At 39.8% G+C, this 18894-nt stretch overlaps 1 protein-coding gene across 1 annotated transcript in view; it reads right to left on the bottom strand.

Moving 5' to 3' along the window:
* Positions 1-1468: 1468 nt before the first annotated feature.
* ARHGAP15 (Rho GTPase activating protein 15) overlaps positions 1469-18894 on the bottom strand; it is a 320376-nt gene continuing 302950 nt past the window's right edge. The window contains exon 14 of the mRNA XM_041406369.1: positions 1469-2739. Within this exon, the coding sequence (XP_041262303.1) occupies positions 2556-2739 (184 nt within the window). The 3' untranslated portion in view covers positions 1469-2555. The remainder of the gene's footprint in view (positions 2740-18894) is intronic.

Raw genomic sequence — 18894 nt, 5'->3', positions numbered from 1 at the left:
CTGTGAGCTTGGGTAATAAAGAGCAAATTGCCTGAGCAGGAGGAGAAAGAAACCCTGCTTCAGTTAAGGCTTGAACTTTTTTTTTTTTTTTTTTTTTTTTTTTTTTTTTTTTTGCCAGTCTTCTCCTCTTTTATCCTTCTGGTTTCTGCTGATGGCAGGGGCTGAAGGGCTGGCTCTTTGACTAATGGTTGAGTCAGTAATTTTTCCCATTAAATTAATGTATGTATTAAGAGAGACAGGAAGAATTGGTCTCTTGGGGAAGGAAGCAGCTTGGTAGCAAGGCATGGCCATTCCTTTGTGTTGTCGGGATGAGAAAGGAAAGGCATCTGCTACAGGCCCTGGATTTATACACTCCTCTGGTGAGAGCCACTTGTGTCCCCCCAGATTGTCTGCCCACAGCCAGGCTGCAATTTAACAGAGCATTTAGCAGAGCAGTCAGCACTTTTGTACAATGTTCTTGTAAAGAACTCTTCAAACCCAAAGAAAGGCTCATGTGTCCAAAAGTTTCCTTGATTTTTTTTTTTTCCCCTTTTAAACCAGTTGATCTTAAGAGAGATACGGTGCATTTCATAAGCCTTGTCTTACAAAAACAAGGCAAGAGGAGTCTCCATGTTCCGAAGAAAGCCTGAAAGAAGATTAATTAATTAATTAAGAATCTTTTCTTCTGAGTGCAACAGGCTCCAAGTAACAAGTGAACTTTTCATTTCCAGTAATAGCAGAAATTACTTCAATAGCATGATTGTGAGCACCCGTGGGGCCATAATGTGAATGGTCTTTATTAAGGAATAGACTGAACTTCTGACTATCTTTCTTCCAGTCATTTCCACAGGCCATAAACAGCGCCTGGTTTGTTGCTATTAAAAGAGTCTATAGATGATGATCCTGAAAAGCATCACTGTTTAAGTACTCATGGCTTGACATTAACATGAAAAATATTTTCTTGAACATAAAGTGAATTTGGGTTCTCCAGTACATTATAGTTTTGTTCAGAAGTTATTGGGCTGGATATTTGATATGAGGGAGATTTTGTTTTGTTTCGTGTTTTTAATTTTAATTACTGGTCACTACCCCTCTGTTTTGCTTGATTTTTCAAATATGTGAGCAGTCAGAAAACCCATCTCAGGGCCAGGTTTTGTGCTTTCTTGGTGTTGTTTTCTGCCTGTGTTAGCACCTGATGAAAGAGCCTGGTCTTAGTTAACAATCAGGCCTCATTATATATTTGTTCCCATAAATGACCACTCCAAGGAGTGACCTTTCCTGAATTACACGGAATTTTGCACAACAATGCTGAGTAAAAACTGAGGTGATATTGAAGACATATCTCTCATGCACAGCAGACCTATGCATTAATCCTATGTTTTGGGGTCTTTAATTGCTTTAAATATTTGCTTCTGGATCTGTGTTTCACACATCTTATTTACATGGTTTATTTTTCATTTTATGAACAAATCGATAACCAGACAGACTCTTTACCACACTGGATTAGTTTTATTTATTCTCTTTGAACTTGATTAAAAAGCTGTCAAACATAAGTCTACATTTTATCAGCAGAATACTTTTACAAAACAGGGTAGGGGATGTGTATAGCTGGAAACATACATTTCAAAATGAAACAATATTTGATATATTCTAGACAGTTACCCTTTTGTTTATCCATGACAACTGAAACTAACCATCAAATGCATAAATTGATTCAAGTCTAGCCAAGTAATCCTAAGGGCATATGAAAAGCCTTTTTTTTTAAAGTTCTTTCTAGATGAATTTAATGTAGTTCACCAATAAAGCATCCTCAGGAGCACAATACAAATGCTACAGAACATGAGATAGCTGGGGAAAGCAGGCAGATGTACAGTGTGAAGAAGAATCAAAATGGATGTTACATTAAAATGAGCAGTCATGCAATGTCTTCATTTCATGTACTGCGTTTAAGTAAAAATGCCAAAGTTCCAATTCCATTTTTAATTTCTTTTAGGCACTGTTATGCAAATGGTGACATTCTCATTTTGTTTGTGTTTGTTTATTTTATTTGTTTAAAAGTATTAAATGCAATTTTTTTTTCCAGCTCTTGGGGTAGACAAATGATTATTCATCATGTCTTTAGTTTTCAATGTATATGAAAGAGAAAGGTAAATTATACTCAGATTAGCTATGTCACTGCTTTAAGTCATTGCTTTAAATACACATACTTTAATCTGTTTTCCACAAACCTCCTCAATTATTATCTGTCTTTCTGTGCCATTGCATATGTTGGTAAACAGCATTTTCTATGGTCTAGGGCCATATGCTGTATGCTCAGCTTGCAGAAAAAGTGACACTTGGAGTGCTAGCATAATGAAACTCTCAAAGGGTTAATGCAGAATACATATAGGCAAATGTTGACAATATTTTTTATTCCAATGTTTGAAAATTAGACACAAAATCATCATTAAGTTTGCACAAAATGAGGCATCTGTCACTTGAAAGAAAAAGAAATATTTCAGAAATATGTTTACAGAAATGTAAAAATATTAGACATCAAGACAGATGTGAACGTTTTCAATAACAGGCCCTGTCTGTCAGTCTTCCTCCGAGCCGAAGATCTTGCTGTACTCGCTCAGCATAAGTTCAACTATCTGATTTTGGTACAGCATGTGGACTGCCATGTTCCCTGTCTCCTTTTCAGGTCTCAGGAGTGTTGGTCCAAACACAATTCCTAAGCTCTGTGTTGACATAAGATTCACGGATTCCTTGGCTGCTATCCTGTTGACAAAAGGAAAGAACTGGTTAAAAAAGAAGGGTGTCAGAGGAGTCACTGTTGCTCTTGAAGCACATAGAGGCACTTTTTAAATGTTTCTCCTGATAGGGGTGTTTGTTTGGTTAACTTATCCAGCAGAAAGAAAACAGGGAGGGAAAAGAAATTTCTGCCAGTGCAACAAACAAGGAAAGGAAGGGTTTTGTAGTGCCAGGGAGAAGATTCCCTGCTTCCCTTAACACGGTCTCCAGCACTGAAAGAGTTGTGAAAACCAAAAAAAAGCCCCTTAATATAGGACTCATATGAAACACATTCCTTCTGCTAATTTAAATCCAATAAAGTGAGTATGGTCTGAAATGGATTGTGAAATTTATGTAACTAAAGACTTTTGCATGCCTTATCCTGACACAAAGTTTCTTGAAAGACACGGAGACCATATACCTTAATGAGATGACTTAGAAAATAATGGTAGGGATTATAACCTTTGATATCTTTATTACCCACAAAATTACAAGAGAAGGACTATTATTATTAAAAGTTGATCTTGTGTCTATATTAAGACTTAATATTCCTGTGGAAAGGGCATTAAGGATGGAGAAGTCTGGTCTAAGAACAGTACAGGTTTAATGGATGGAGTTTAGGTGGGAAGTTTGGCATAAATCTCTGTGGTGGTGAGTACAGACTAAGTAGAAATCCATTTCCCTCAACCCTCCAGAATATATTATGCATCCTAGGGTTGGAAAGACTAGTAAATGAAGACACATATTTTATAAATAAATTGCACAGCTCCACCAAGGAATGCAAACTAAATGTAGCTTTATTATGTAAATGTTTGAATTTATGGATGCCTCCTTAACCCGCTAGTTTTAACTTAAATATTCCAAGTGGATTGTTGAAGCCAAGTTCTGCTTTTCCCCCTCTCTGCCATTGTCACTCATTTACCTTTTCAAAATCCAGACAGCCATTTAAAAGCCATCACAGCTGTCTCTGTTTTCCCATACCTGTTGCTGAACTTACAGCAAGCCACACTATAAGGGAAAGAAACTTTGTAAGACCTAATGGCTCCAGGCACTTCAAGAAGTGTTTCTTTCATGTTAGTGGGTGGGTCATACAGCAAAAAGCATCTCTTGTGGATTTGTGCCAATCTCATAGTTTACCACATTCCTGGAGCATCAACACTCATGATTTTTTTTTCCCATGTATAAATAGGAAGAATTACTTCTGCCTCATGCTAGTAACCGTGGTGTCCATTGCATAAAACACTCTCCATATGGCACTAATCAGATTGGCTTAACTATTAGTTTCTTAAAATATAGCATCTTCATTAATTTTTTTTAAAAATTAATTATCTTTCCTCTGTGGTAATATTAATATATCATCTCTTCTCTTAGGAGTTCAGAAAGTCTCAAAAGTTAGAAGTTTTGTTGCCAAGCGACTGCGTGGGCTTCTGATGGATGTCACACATCTTTATCACAATTAAAAATGTTACAGAGGTGACAAGATTGTTTTGCTTCATGCCACTTATGCAGAGGCATGTACAGAAAGCTTGGGGACCTCTCCAGGAGAGAGACTCGGCTTCTGTTGAGATTGTTATGTGGTAAAAGTTGGAGACTTCATAAGGTATTTGGAGATGGCATCAACAGGAGTCAAGATGCATGTTCACTGGAGGGGGAAATTCAGCAGCTTTGTCTTGGGTAACTGTAGAAATAATCAGTTTAGCAGCATCAGCCGTAGCTTTGAGACAAGAGGGTGTTGATGATGGATAGTATTGATGGAGCTGGAAGAGAAGCTCCTTGCAGGGAGAAGGAAGCAATGGACCATGGATGAGCAGAATCAGGGTGAAGAAGTGTGGCAGCAGAGCTCAGTTTACTGAAGGGAATGGGGGGATTGCCTTCCTTTGCCTGTAAAATGTGGAGCAAGGTGTTGAGATCCCATGTTCCTGATGGGGACACAGAAAATGGAAGATGCATGGCCAACCCCTCTGCTTTTGCTTGACATCTTTCTGAAGGAGAATAATTTCCCTGCTTTATCCTGGAAATTCCATCCTTCTCAGGACATCCTGGTAAAGTCCAAGCATGATAACATTTCCCAGCAATCAGGAGGTGGGGGTATGGCATGAGGCAATGGAGGCTGTGCGTGGTGGGTGTTGGTGATGGAGAGGAACTGACTGTGGCTCATCAGCAGCATGGCATTAAGAAAATTTGGCTTCTCTGACCTTAATGCTAGAATAAGCAGTACTGTATTGAGAAAGTGTCTTGAAAATCCATGGCATAACCATGCAGTTTCACTTGTTTTCACTATAATAACAAAAAACCCATAAAGCAAGTGAATTTGGAAACATGGAAAGTCTGAATAATTAAATAATATGTGGTAAAACACAGTACTGAAGAAGTAAAAGGAAGGAATTCAATCCATCCTGAATAGAATAATTATAAGTTTTGGACTTTATGTCTTTTTGGATTACAAACATTTACCAAAGACATTCTATAACTGATATTTTTATCATCTCTCCACAAAAGAAGTCAGTGCAAACCAAAATAAAACATGCACACTTCATTCTATTACTATAGCTACTAGGTGAAATTGAGCTGTTAAAAGTAAAAATATTGAAAAAATGGGCAAGAATTCTTTTTTTGGCAGGAAAAAGAGCAGAATGACACACCATTTTCAACATAAAGAGTGAAAGGAAATGCCAGAGGTACTTTTTGTCAAGCCCAAATGAAAGGAGCAATGATCCATCAATTTAAGGTTATTTTAGAAACAATCTATAATCCGGTGCCACAGATGTTGGAACCATATCAAGAAATGGTTGGGTGCTATGCTGCACAAGATTATTTCTTTTTTTCCCTCCAAAATAACCAAGTCTCAAGAATGTCTTCAGTCCTTAAAATCACAAGTCAGGAGAAACACAGAAAATAAAGTTCTCGCTCTTAATAGTAATGAAACTAATGATGAATTAAAACAGCAGAAGTGTATGATAGGAGGGCTGTAGTGTCAATGGCAGATATATAAGGAAAAATACTTGGAATTTATGCTTTGGCTGTTGCCAAGGCAACTGCAAGCTGGAAAACATGTGACAGAGAGCAGGGCAAGCCTACAGCTAAGAGGGTCATTGTATGGTGACTTGGCTCTCTAGTTCCATTAAACCTACACTTTTCAAACTCTCTAAATAAAATCATTATTAATTTTGACGTTTGGAAAGCACACTGGATTATTGCTCCAAACACAGTAGGTGTTAGGAAATGTTCTTCATCCATTTTTACTTTGTAGTAACTGCTGAGGACGAGAAAGGGTTTCCACAGTGACTCTGACTCCTCAACATCTTAATATTCCTATTGCACATAAAACACTAGGGAATTCAGTGTACTTAGGGAGGAAAATCCCATTGGAAAGGACACTGTTTTACTGTAGGCTGGAGAGTGTTGGAGGCTAGAGCCAGCTGCTTTGACAACTGCTCACTTTTACTTTCTTATCCTTTTCCAGCCTATGAGGATTTAATTTTGCTCAATGTCAGGGGCATTTCTACCCTTAGCAGAACTGTTTTTAGCCATGCCTGGTATTGTTTCACTGTTTTAAATTATATTTAAGGGTAACTTTTCAATAGGACAATCCTGTTATTCTTCCACGAACTGATAATATAGACTGACTAAAGGACAGCACATTACAAAATGAGGGGGTCACAGGAGTAAGAAGGGGTCACTTGGTATGTGGTTATGGGCTAGAATGGCAGGTGTAGGAAATGCTATCCCCTGAATTCAGTGGAGGACAGAGGGATAAAATGAGGTTTTGACCTTATCAGAATCCTGTCCTCCAGTTATGCACAATATTTGTGTTCACTAGGGAAGTCTCTGCCACTAGAGACAGAAACCAAGACGAACACAGAGGCCAAGAGAGATTAAAGATAAATAGGAATAAATGGAGCTCCACCAAAAAGATTAAAAATGCTGTGTTTGTGTCATCTCTCCTCTTGGTACAGGAACTACCCTTATGAAATTAGGACTCAACTCCTCTCTGAGTGGGGTATTCCATGGCAGCCCATTTGGGTGGATTTTGTGGCTTTGCTGAACTGTGCTGGCAACCACTGTCATAGCCATTGTTGCCCATCCTGATGGATGATGGAACTGATTTGAAATTTAAGTTCCTGTGAACTGCCTTAATAGGTCAAAGTGTGTGCCTCCCATTGATTCACTTTGCCAATAATTATCCTCAAATTAGCCAATATCTCTTTCCCATCTATTCTCAGGCATATGCAAATGTAATGTTGTAGCTTAAGGACTTGGCCCTGGTAAGGGCTCAGCTGCCTTCAGCTCTCCCCAGCAATAATTTTGTTAACAGGCCTCTTCACTGCACTGGTACAGGCCAGTTTTTATGCAGCAGCTTTCTGACTTCTGGTATTGCAGAGCTCCCAGTCAATTTGTTAAAATTTGTCTCTTATGATGAACAGCTTTCAGCTCAACATTTTACGCTCCTCTCCTTCCCAAATGCTGGTTCACAGGAGTTAAAAAATAACAGGTATTACATACTTTGCTTTAGAGACAAGACATTTGGGAAAGAATCATCCAACCTTGAAATAAAATCTTTATTGAAAGCAATTCTACATCCATGCCAGTCAGATACATTGTATGATCAGAGGAGGTGTCCCAGGGGAAAGCTCAGTGCTGTAAGACAGGGTTGATTACTTGGACCTCCTGTCAGTTCTTAACTCATTGACAGTGGCTGAGACATTCAGTACAACTTTGTTTTCTTTATTTGGAAGTAAAGTTAATATACTTACCTTAACTGTGCCAAATGTACTGGAAAATAACCTGATAATAAAACGTACCGTCCTAGGAAGTGATAATGTCTGTGTGTGTATAAGCACATTTTTGCAGGGCTTTTGCAGCTGGGTTTTTCAGTGTTAGGAAGGAACCACAGCTATAACATGATGCACAGATAACCTAAACTATCAGGCTTTTTCCTCAACATATTTCCTTTTCGTTTAAGGCCTGTTACACACTTTCCAGAGATACAGCATAGCACAGCCACAGCACTTTCTGTCATCAATTTATTTCAGTTCAGCTGCAGTCGTTGTTTCTTGGGAAGAACCTGAGTGGGTTTTGGTACTAAAAAGACAAGTGAACTTCAGCTTTGAGAGTCCTCTTAAAGTACAAACAACAATAGGGGTCCTATAACAGATCAAAATCTTGCAGAGATATCCATACCCAGCTGGATACACCAAAATACGCACATCGTGGAGGAAGAGGGCAGGGCCTGTGCATTACTTAACTCCATCCTGGGAAACTTATGGAGGTAACTGGTGGTAAGGGAGCCCCTGATGCCACAAACTCTATTTGTGTAAACTGTTCACTTTCTTGCACTTCTACATAGACAAATTTCAAATTCAGCATTAAATTAATAGTCAGCATTAAATTCATAGTCTTGATATTTTATGAATGCAGGCTAAAGCTCTTTATTTTCTCTGTCCTGGCTGTATGGGTGATTTGCTCAGGTGCATTGCAGTGGCATTCGCCAGCTGGTGAAGCTAAGCAGATGCAAACATCATCAGTGGAGTCCTCAGCTTGTGAGATCTGTACTCTGTGATGGGAACAGGGAAATTGGAGTGTATGGAACAGACACCTGAGGTTTCTGCTTATAGTGGAGCTCCAAAACAGCACTGCCCTTTTCCAAACGTGCCATGGGGTTTCTTCTGCAACAAATAAGTACAACTCGGGGGTCACTGTGCACTAATAGTTTTAAACTAGTTGCATTTAGCTTTGTAAAACATGAAGGCATTTTAAATCCCTGTTTGGTCCATAGGTAGAATTTGAAACAATAGCTAGGCTGGTAATAGAGAAACCAGGTCATGGTGTAGGATATGTTACAAGTGGGGTCAGAAATAGTTCAGACATACTTAAGAGCTCGCTTTTACTGAAAATAGCCTAGATGGCTCCTGGCCTACAGAAACTCCATAGGCTTCCTGTGCTCTGCAGCTGTGGGTTCGTGTTACAGCACTTTGGGAAAAATCCCTTCTCTTCAGTTGCTCTGGGATACAAGAACGAGCACTTGATGCTGTCTTCCTCCACAGACTAGGCTTTAAATGTGACCATTGGGTGGCTATATATAGTACCTGGACAGCTGACAGGGCCCTGGTGGAGAATGGGCTTCCTCAGGGGATCCCCCGCATATCTCACAGCACGAGCCCTTCCCTGGATAAGCTGCCTTGGAGCCTGGCCCTAAATGAGAATAATAACTAAACTAACTCTGAACATTGCTTCACAGTTGGCTGAATAGACTGTGAAAAGCTGAGGAAAGGCATTTATTCTGGCTTAGCCTGGTTTAATAAGAGAACAGTTAAAAATAAAGTCTCCTCAGCGCTGGGTGAACTTTGCCTCCCATGCGACAACCCTGCAGAAGAGCATGTGGGCTCTTGCCTTTGCAGACACCTCACAGAATGTCTGTGGAGAAAGACTTTGTCTTCTGGGTGGCTGAGGACAGCATGTAAAAACACATTTGGGTATCTAAAGATACTGCAGGCTCTACAGGAGCTTCATTCAGGAAAGTGCTTTGGAGAAGTCCTGCTTGTTCTTCTGCACAAGGGGAGGTGCTCCTGCTCCACTGAGGAGCTGGGGGGGGGCGGGGGGGGGTAACAGTTTATCTGCCCCTCAGCCTTGGGATTGTCTGTTTTTCTGGACATCTTCTGAGTCACAGAAGCTCCAAAAGCAGGAGGTGCACACTGGTGCATGGACAGCAAGGGCAGGAGAGCCTATCACCACATTGTGGCTCCACCAAAGACCTTGGTATGGGCAAAGGATCAGGTCCCACTCCCCAAAACCAAATTGTATCAAAGAGATGGATTCAATATCTTTCCACAATATCTTCCCTATTACTAAAATTAAAGGCCTCTCTTTTGGAAAACTGATCCAACTGGATGACCTGCTAGGTTCTTCCACTTACTGACAGCCAGCACTCTGTCCTCCCAGTTTGGCTTGGGTTTTAATCCTTTGTGTGTGAATCCAAACTGGTTCTGACTGGTGCTCTTAAGAGGACAGATCTGTCTAGTCCATGTTGCTGTTGTGCCTGCAGTTTGCCTGTTTGGGCACAGCTTTTTTTTTGGTAGGAGTCAGCTGAAGGCCGTGAACTTCCCCAAGGAGCATCCTGGACTCCTCTGCATGCAGCTCTGTGCACAAGGCATTCATTTCTGCCTGCTTATGTAGCCCTGTAGCAGCAAATTTAGCTCAAACAAGAGTAAATCCCTGCCCAAAAGCCACACAGGCACTGTGAGCATGAGCTTGTCTTTGGGGAGGGGATGGGAGAGAGCAAAATCCCCTGTGGCAGATGCTGGGCAGATGCTGACGTACTTTTTAGAGAAGTTTGGATAGTAGAGAGATAAACGCAGTGTGAGACCACATAGAATAATAAGAGTTCAGACAGAAGTATACCACCTTAATGCCTAAAATTTATTTTTGGCTGGTGGTGTAACTTCTGCTTGCTTGATATTTTTTAAATTTATTTTTAATTCTACTTCTGATATATATATTTTTTTTCTCCAGAACAACTAGCTTGTTGTGAAGACCAATGTGTCATAGTTCCTAAATTTATATGCATTTGTGGCCTGTGTGGTTCAGAAGGCAACAGATAGTTTTAAATAAATAAAGCTTTAACTTTTTAAATTGCTTAAATATTTTTGTACAAGAATGCCTGAAGCTTTCTTGTAACATTACAAATAAAAAGCAGTTAGTAACAATCTTGCTTAAATCACGAATTGTAAATATAGAACCTTTATCATCAGCACAGCACATCCAAAAATGTCTTTGTAAAATAAATCAAATTATATGAGTTAATTGATTCCAGGCAACATCAGCAACTGCAGGTGGAAACTGAATAACAGGATGCTTATTAATGAGGGACTATTAATCAAAATTGACAATATCAATTCCTGTTTCTTTTATTTGAATTCTACCTGCAAAATCCATGGACATACTCACTGGATTTTAAAATAAAAATTTAAAAGTAAAGAAAATGCTGACACGTGGGATTTTAGCTTTAGATGTAGGGCTATTTGTTTAAACAGCGAAAGGATATCCTAAATCCAATTTGACAGGCAATGCCAAAGATGCCAGTGGTAATTAATTAGCACTTAATTTAGACCACAGAACAACAGGATATGGAATTGGTGCTCAGTGCCATTTCCCCTTAGGCTTCATCTCATGAGGGTCAGGAGTATGGCTGTTGCATTGAAGGTCAGTAAATAAATTGGGGGAGCACATTGACACTGGACTTTTCATGATAGATATCCTTCACCCTTATTGCTGCCTCTGGCTATGGCTGATGAGAAAAGGACTGCAATTGTTCTGTGAAGAATGTTGTGGTGCCCAGGCTCGAGTGGAGCAAGGTGGTGCCTGAGCTCACGAGCCCACCAGTCACCGTGCTGGCAGAGAAATGCCCCAGCTCTGTGCCTGGGCTGGAAATAAACTCCTGACTGTAGCACAGAAAGCTTGAGGAACTCTGACAGGCGAGAAAATTCACTTTAAAAGCAGCCCTTAAGTTTTCTAGATTTGTGAGCTTAGCTTTAGATTAAGCGTAATTAAAATCAAGGGAAGCTTTTAAAGTGAGGTTAGAAACTAGGTCAGCAAGGGAAAAAACACATTTCCTTATTATCCTCTTGTCTTTGTCTTAATAATATTTGGTGCTCCTCCATAGAGCTAAAGGCTCTTAATAAAGGTGGATTAATGTTATTAACAGCATTGTTTCCTGATGGGGACACTGAGGCTTTGATGTGCTTAATGATGGACAAACAGAAAGTAAGTGGTAAAAAAAAAACCAGAGCCATCAGCTCTGGTTTGTACCTCAGTGAGAGAAGCCACTCTGAGCAGCACACCCAGAGCAGAGGGGATATGGAAAACACACAGGAGACCCTCTGTCCCTTCTTCCCAGAGGCACATCAACTGCATCCTTTGGTTCAGATTTACTGGTGTGAAAGGTAGAAAGATGATAAGACTATATTATAATTTAATCCTCCTGCTCCCAGTAAAATTAGTCAATCTGTCAGACACTTCTATGCCCTCTCTTACAATAATTTCTACCTTCCAAGGGAGGGCCTCAGGGGGAAGGTGCCAGTACTGCCAAAGGTATTCAGTGATGTTACAGCTTTCAGTTCCCACAAACTGTACGTAACTGTGCCTACGTAGTCCAGTTCCCCATGTCCCACAGGGAGCTGAACAATGGGATCTTCAGTATTTACAGCAGGGTGGCTCTGGTTGCACATCCTCTGGCACAGTTTTATCCCCTTGGTACCCTGAAGGGCTGTCTGCATCGCTACATCACAAAAACACTGAGTTAGGCAGCAGTCTCTGCTCAGAAAATGTATTTTGGAAGCCCCAGGTTAAGAGTTATTTTAACTTTCACTTCATCACATCCTTTGCAGCATCTCTCTCTGGACAGCAAGTGAAATTTTGATTACTTTGAAAATCACTGACAAAAATCCCAGAAACTGGAAGCCACGATGGAGTCAGAATTTCACTTTATATGAGCTTAACTTTTCTCATTTTGGATGATATCTACTTTTACTAAGTGGAGTTACTGCTTTTGACTATGTTCAATCTATAACCTCTTGCAGCCTTCAATTACAGCCTTTTTGTGCTATAATCCAGCTGACAGCAAATAACTCAGCCCTGGATATGACAGGTTTGCTTTCTGACTTAGAGCCCAGAAGGGGCAATTGAGTGGAATTTCAGCCTGGGATGTTGAGCTGTAGACATCCTGCCCAGAAATTCATCTTTGCTTGTGGGTGCAGAGCAGCCCATTGAAAGACACAGTTTCACTATCAACACATTGGTTTTGTCCAGTGTCATGAGTTAATTATTCAGTTCTGTGAGAAACACAGTAATTTTTTGATGTTGAATGTGGCAAAGAATTCCACAAAAGTCAGGGAATAAACTCTCAACAAGGTTTTCCTTTTTCTGTGAATTTTTATATCATAGAATCACTGAATGATTTGGTTTGGAAAAGACCTTCAAACACATCAATTCAAAGCATTGCAGTTAATTAATAAATTATTTTGTTTCCAGTCTTTTTTAAATAATGAAAAAAAATTTCAAATGTTGGCCTATTAACTGTCCCCAATATAAAAAAAATGAATTTTTTATCCCATATTGTCACCTTCTTGTTTAAAATGAAAACCTTTTTGTAGTGATCCACCCAACAGAGATGATTTTCTGTGGGATCTGACCTCAACCAGGATTCCTCCTCTCCCAGGTTCAGTTCTGAGCTCTCCACAAGCTACGATTGCAATATATATGCACTGCATTTGTATCAGATTTGAAAGATGCTTTAACATGCCTCCCAGCACCACGATTGTTTCAGCCCTGATACTGAGCACGAGTAGGATGAACACAGCTCTTAAATGCACTAGTGAGTATGTGCTACGAGTCTTTGATTCCTTTAAACTTATTTACATTTTACTCGCCCTTGAGCAATGAATTTACTATGTCAGCATTGTCTTTTCTACTTACACTTTGTCTGTCTTGTCCGCTCACCTTAGCTTGATGTTTATTTTTTTGTGCACGTGTTTAGTCTGCTGCACTAAATGCAGGGACTGCCTGGAGTGGAGGATTTTCCATATATTGTGTCTTTCTAAGAAGCACCCTTTGTAGTACTGCAAGTTCTGCAATATTTCCTGGCTTTAAACTAGCTTTGAATTTTCTCATTAGTTCCTTTAAAGTCAAATACCCATTCACACATGTGCTGGTCTCAGATGACTCTGGTCTAACTTTACAAAGTCTTTCTACTCTACACAGTCAGCTCTACCTCTCTCAGAAGTTGTATTTCTTTCATCTTTGAAGCTTCAAGTGACCAAACTTGCCAATATCTGCTTCTGTCTAACCCTGATCAAGATCTACAGTTAAAAAAACTGGTGAGAAAACATACATGAGTCTCTTAGACCTCCTAACCCAGATCATGTTCAACTGAGATTGAAGGATTTAGGAACAACAGGGACAATCTTGCTGTTGATATCAAGACCCTGATATCTGTCATCAGTCTTTGCACAACTCACACAGTAAGCAGCTTTCAGGACACCTCTCTGTAGGTGCTGCCTCTCCAGCAGAAATTGTCTAGCCTGAAGTGAATGTTTGTAAAGGGATTTACAAACTTAGAAAGTGCCTCTTTAGCAAGCACACATTGTAGTTTCAGGATGCAGAGCTGGGTAAACTTCATTTAATATGAAAAGTAATGGAAAGCTCTTACTGTATAATTTGGAAAGGTTAAGCAGCTCCTCACTGTAGAGGCCAGGTGAGATTCAAAATGTGTTCAACAAGACTTGAAATTTGCCCTGTGGCAGAAATCTCAGGGTTGGCTCTGAGTCCAGAGCAGCTACAGTGACTTCCATGGGGTAGATGCTCTGAAGGAATGAAAACTCCTTATCCTGATGACACTTTTATGAGACCCTTATCCAGACATGGAAACAATCTGGGTTGTCTGAGGTGGTAAAAGTTGCCTGCTACTACTGCGGCCACAGCCCTGTGGAAATCCTCCCTGGACTGAGAGTTTGAACAAGGCAAACTGATGTTCCCAGTAAACTTCACTTGCTGGAAAGCTTCCATATGCTCTGGGGCTGTCCCATATGCCCTAGGCTGACTGTATGGTGGCTGCTGATGGTGTTTGGTGAAGGCCTGCACTTGGCAGCGTGGATGGCAATGATCTGGGAGGTGAGAACAGTTTCCAGATGGATGAAGTACTATCCTGAGGTGGTCTGGGGAGCCTGAGTCTAGTGCTGACACAGAGAACATGGTGCAAAAAAGTTTGTGCTTTTCTGCGAAGGTTCTGGGAGAGCTACAGGAGGAGCCAGAAAAATTACAGACCTTTTCTGAATTCCTTTTTCTTGGCTTATCTCCATGGCAAGGGGTCTTCTTTTGGAAGACCACAGCAAAGCTCTGGAGAGGATGTGACAGTGCTATCTAATGTTAGGGCTGAGGTGGGTATAGAATCCTCAGTTTAAAGGAGGTAACTGGTTGCATCTTACGGACCAGGGGAGGAGGCAAATTGGCTGGAGAGAGCTGCTTCACAGATTTATGATTTTACATAGCACCATAATGCGTAATGTACGAAAAGATAAATATTTTCCATTCAGCAACATCTTGCTGTATTTTCATCTAACTCTATAATTTTAATTATAAAGTGAACATAACCTGTATCAAATTATGATTTTGTTAACATATTGAATGAGGACAAGAAAAATAAATACCAGATTTTATACTGTACAGGCACATGAAGGTATAGTAAAAAAAATCTGGTTTCCTTGACCACATTGTCATAATATGCATATATAACTGCTTATTGAATCCAGGCTGTGTAGACAACAGAAAGAACACTGGCTCCATACCATCACAATGCATGCCCACAACAAAGAGGAGGAAAGAACAGGCTCTTTCATTGTGTGTTTCTAAGTATTACCAACATAAGGGCTAAAAACTACCTCTGTCTGAAGTGTATCTATACACCCATGCATAAGTTATTAACTGGGCTCTCTCAGCACAGTTGCTGAAAATATTAATATATTCAAATTATATTCTAGCTACTGCAAAAACAGTAGATCAGACAAATGTATTAAAATCTCTTCAGACAAAAGGAGTCATGTTATTTATAAAGTTCCTCCCCCCCGCTCCTCACTGGAACACAAACCTTCATTGTATAGAGTACATGAGAATGCAAGATGATCCTTAGATGTCAAAATGTGGCTTCAAGTTTGAATGTAATCATAAAACAGTGACTCCAACGCTCGCCATAAACAAATTGTCACTGGCATTATGTAACTTGGACTATTCACAAAGTATAAAAGATGGGAAGAATAAAAGGTGGCTGCCAAACACTATGGGCCAAACCCAATGGTCATGCCAAATTGCGCCAGTGGGCTGGGAATTGCAAACCCAGCGTGGAATTCGGATTTACACTCCTCAGTTCTTGGGCTGCCTAGAGTGAGATTAAGGCTATTTTTTATTCAGTTTGTCAGTGAGGCAGCAAAGCAGCAACCAGTGGCTTCTGCAACCCCCCTGCTCACTCTTAGTGGGAGATGGGAAAGAGGGATAAAAGTTTCCTAATTGCCACAGGACCTGTTTTTGTACAGAGTGGCTTTCTGGGCTGCAAGCAGGCAGAGTCAACCACAAGCAAGGCAGCCTGGAAAGGGAGGCATCACTCTCAAATCTGGTGGTCTTGAATTTTTCATGTTACTATTATGTAAGGTGTTGCCTCTTTGGGCTGAGACCCTGCCTTCTGCCCGGACTACTCTGGAAAACTGATTAATGAGGGAAGACCATTTCACCAAGGCAGAAGGTCTTGTTTGTGAACAACAACAAATCATTAATTTATACATTCCTTTGATCCAGGTTTTAGGTGTAAACTATATCTGAAAACAAATGCACTGCACAGATTTAAATTGTAACTAACAGTTGTGTTAACACCCCACTAAAATAGGTGGTTGCCCACTCCTGCATTTCCCCCCACCCTTCCTTTAAAAAGTAAAATGACATTTTTTCCCCAGCCTGAAATAATTGCTGAAGCAGAGATACTGGTTTAACTCATTATGAATTATTAGTGGAAAAGTGGGTCTCAGAAGTATGTTACATCTGAAATATTTTTCGTCACTTGAACATGTGCCGTCCAGAACTGGCCCTGTTCTACCAGGCACTGGGAACAAACACTTCGCATTCACAGATGCTCCTAATTTGGTGTGGTTTGGAGTGTAATTTAGATCAAACGTATCCATGTAAATGAGTCAGGGTTTCTTAATTAGGTGCCTCTAAAGAAAAAACTTGGACCACATCAGTAGGTGTGGGTGTGGTGCCCACAGTACTGGAATCTTTCTATAGATGAAGCTGAGTTTTGCTCAGGCATACTGTAGATTTTTCTTTTCTTTTTTTTTTTTTTTCTTTTTTTTTTCTAAAGCACAATAATAAATCTGCAGATGGCATAGACATAAAGACGCTACTTCAGAGGAGCTGTCTAAAACACTGTCTCTTTGGCAAATGCCTTAAAGTAGGTCATTCTGCTGTGATTTAGGTTTATATTTCATTGCCAGCTTTTTGTTCCCATTACAAGTAGAGTGCATTCCAGTCCACAGATTTGCCCTTCTTCTTTTTTTTTTTTTTTTTTTTTCTGATTGGTTTTTATTTACAAGAATTTGTAGATCTTCATAAGAAAATGGCCAATACCCTGTCAGAAGTAGTAATCATGCACTTGACCACAAAAAGAGATGTATGAAGGTGATAGCCTGCAAATATTGGAATGTAAAGCACCATTCTCTGGAAGGAAAAATTGTATTGATTCTCTTAACATGGTGATTGAAATGATTGCTGCATCTTTTGCAGTGTGTGAAAAAGGATTTGATCTAATGTCATTTCAGAACCCTTACAGAGCAGGGCCCTAGTTGTTCAGGTATTTGCTTTTGATTTTTATATATTTGTCACTGAAAGTCATGTACTTTATATCTTATTAAAAAAAAATCAGGGTCTGTTTTCCCATCAAAGTACTGGGGGATTTACATGCCAAACTCTCACTAGCCTTAATGAATTACCTACATAAATTCCCTTTCAATCAATAGTAGAATAGATCCTATTGTGTTATATTAATTATTTTGCACAGAACATTTTGGCCTTAAAGCCTTTTTGTTTCGTTTTGTTTTTAAAGTTCCAATGAATATCTGAGATACTTCAAACAAATTATTTATTTCATAACGTTAATTCTGAGAAAAACCACGTATCTTTAGGCACAAAAAAGAAAAGCATTGCAATTTACCCTTTGATGACCTTGTTGTGGACATTTGCGTGTTAGGGCCCAATCTCCCCAAATAAAAAAAATGAAAAAAAGGGGGACAGAGCCATTGTAATGAATTGAGCATTCCTAATTTTGGCCAACAAAAAAGGATTTGAGCTGGAAAGAACACTAACCCCAAGCAATATTAAGAGGTTACAAAATCCCATAAATTAACTCCGCCGGTGATATTTTGCTAAAGCTGATGCGAGTGCAAACCAGAAGCAGGATTCTCACGTGGTCCTGATTAACTGAAGAGTCCTTAGCAGTAACCAGCCCTGCCTGGGATGTGCTGGCCAGATGCACACGTACACCCACAGCACATGGGTGAACCTTCAAAGGCTTGGGGGGCTCCACTGGGGGATTGGGGAGCCAGCAAAGAGTGGAAGTGAGAAGTGTTGGCTGTGTCGTGGTGGGAAAGTGCCTCACCCTCTCCATTCCTCACTTTCTTTATCTACACAACTAGGATAATAAAACTTACTGACCTGAAAAGGAAGTTAGGAGATTTAATTAATGTTTGAAAAGCTTTTTTGAGATCGTTTGATATTGAGTAATGTGGGATGAACAATAGGAGCTCTTGGAGACAGGGGCTCTATCTATCAGGGTTTGTGTACTGCACTCAGCACAATGGTGCCGTGCAGCCACAGAGTCAACTGTGTCATAAATATTTAAATTAAAACTATGTTAATTATTTTTATCATTCTGTTATTTGCTGATACACCAGTTCAGTACTTGGTAGCATTGAAAAGTACCGAGTGCAATTATTTGCCTGACTGTTATGAAAATCAGGGTTTATATTTTTAAATACAGTTGTGGAAATCGGAAATAGATGGAAGCAAGGGGTGAAAATGTGGCTTTAATTACTCATCGTGCTTCTTGTTAAAAGCACTAAGCAGTAAGGTATTCTTTGGGGAAGAACTAAACTTTGTAAACTTTCTTATTCCTCAAAGAGCGGGATTTGGCATGACTGCAAACCCTCAGTAGCAGGTCACCCCAACCCCAAAAAGTACAGAATCAAAATGCTCAAAGATGCTTCTGAGAGACTGGATTTTTAAATTTTTTTTTCCCCCTTTTAACCCAAAATCTACTACTACTCCTGTCATGTTCACACTTGGGTCTGGTACATATTTTCTTGTGTCCACTTTCTTCCAAAGGATGAGTTTAGTAGACTGTTGTGTGCTTAACAGAGAAGAAAAGGGTTTAATTCTTCTCCTTCCCCCCCAAAATGAACCCTGGGAAGCTGTGGTAAATGGGATGAGTGTTGGCATTGCTCCAGCTCCTTTGTAAACTCTTCCATAGTTGAAACTGAGAAAAGCATATGCGCAAAAATGTATCTCAATATATATTTGCCCTTCTCCAGTTAGAAGTTGATTAAATCATTT

Source organism: Onychostruthus taczanowskii, unplaced genomic scaffold (assembly GCF_017590055.1).
Source record: "Onychostruthus taczanowskii isolate IOZ18803 unplaced genomic scaffold, ASM1759005v1 scaffold10, whole genome shotgun sequence".
Taxonomy (NCBI): Eukaryota; Metazoa; Chordata; class Aves; order Passeriformes; family Passeridae; genus Onychostruthus; species Onychostruthus taczanowskii.
Note: the sequence above shows the minus strand (reverse complement) of the source record. Positions and strands in the feature narration are given on the sequence as shown.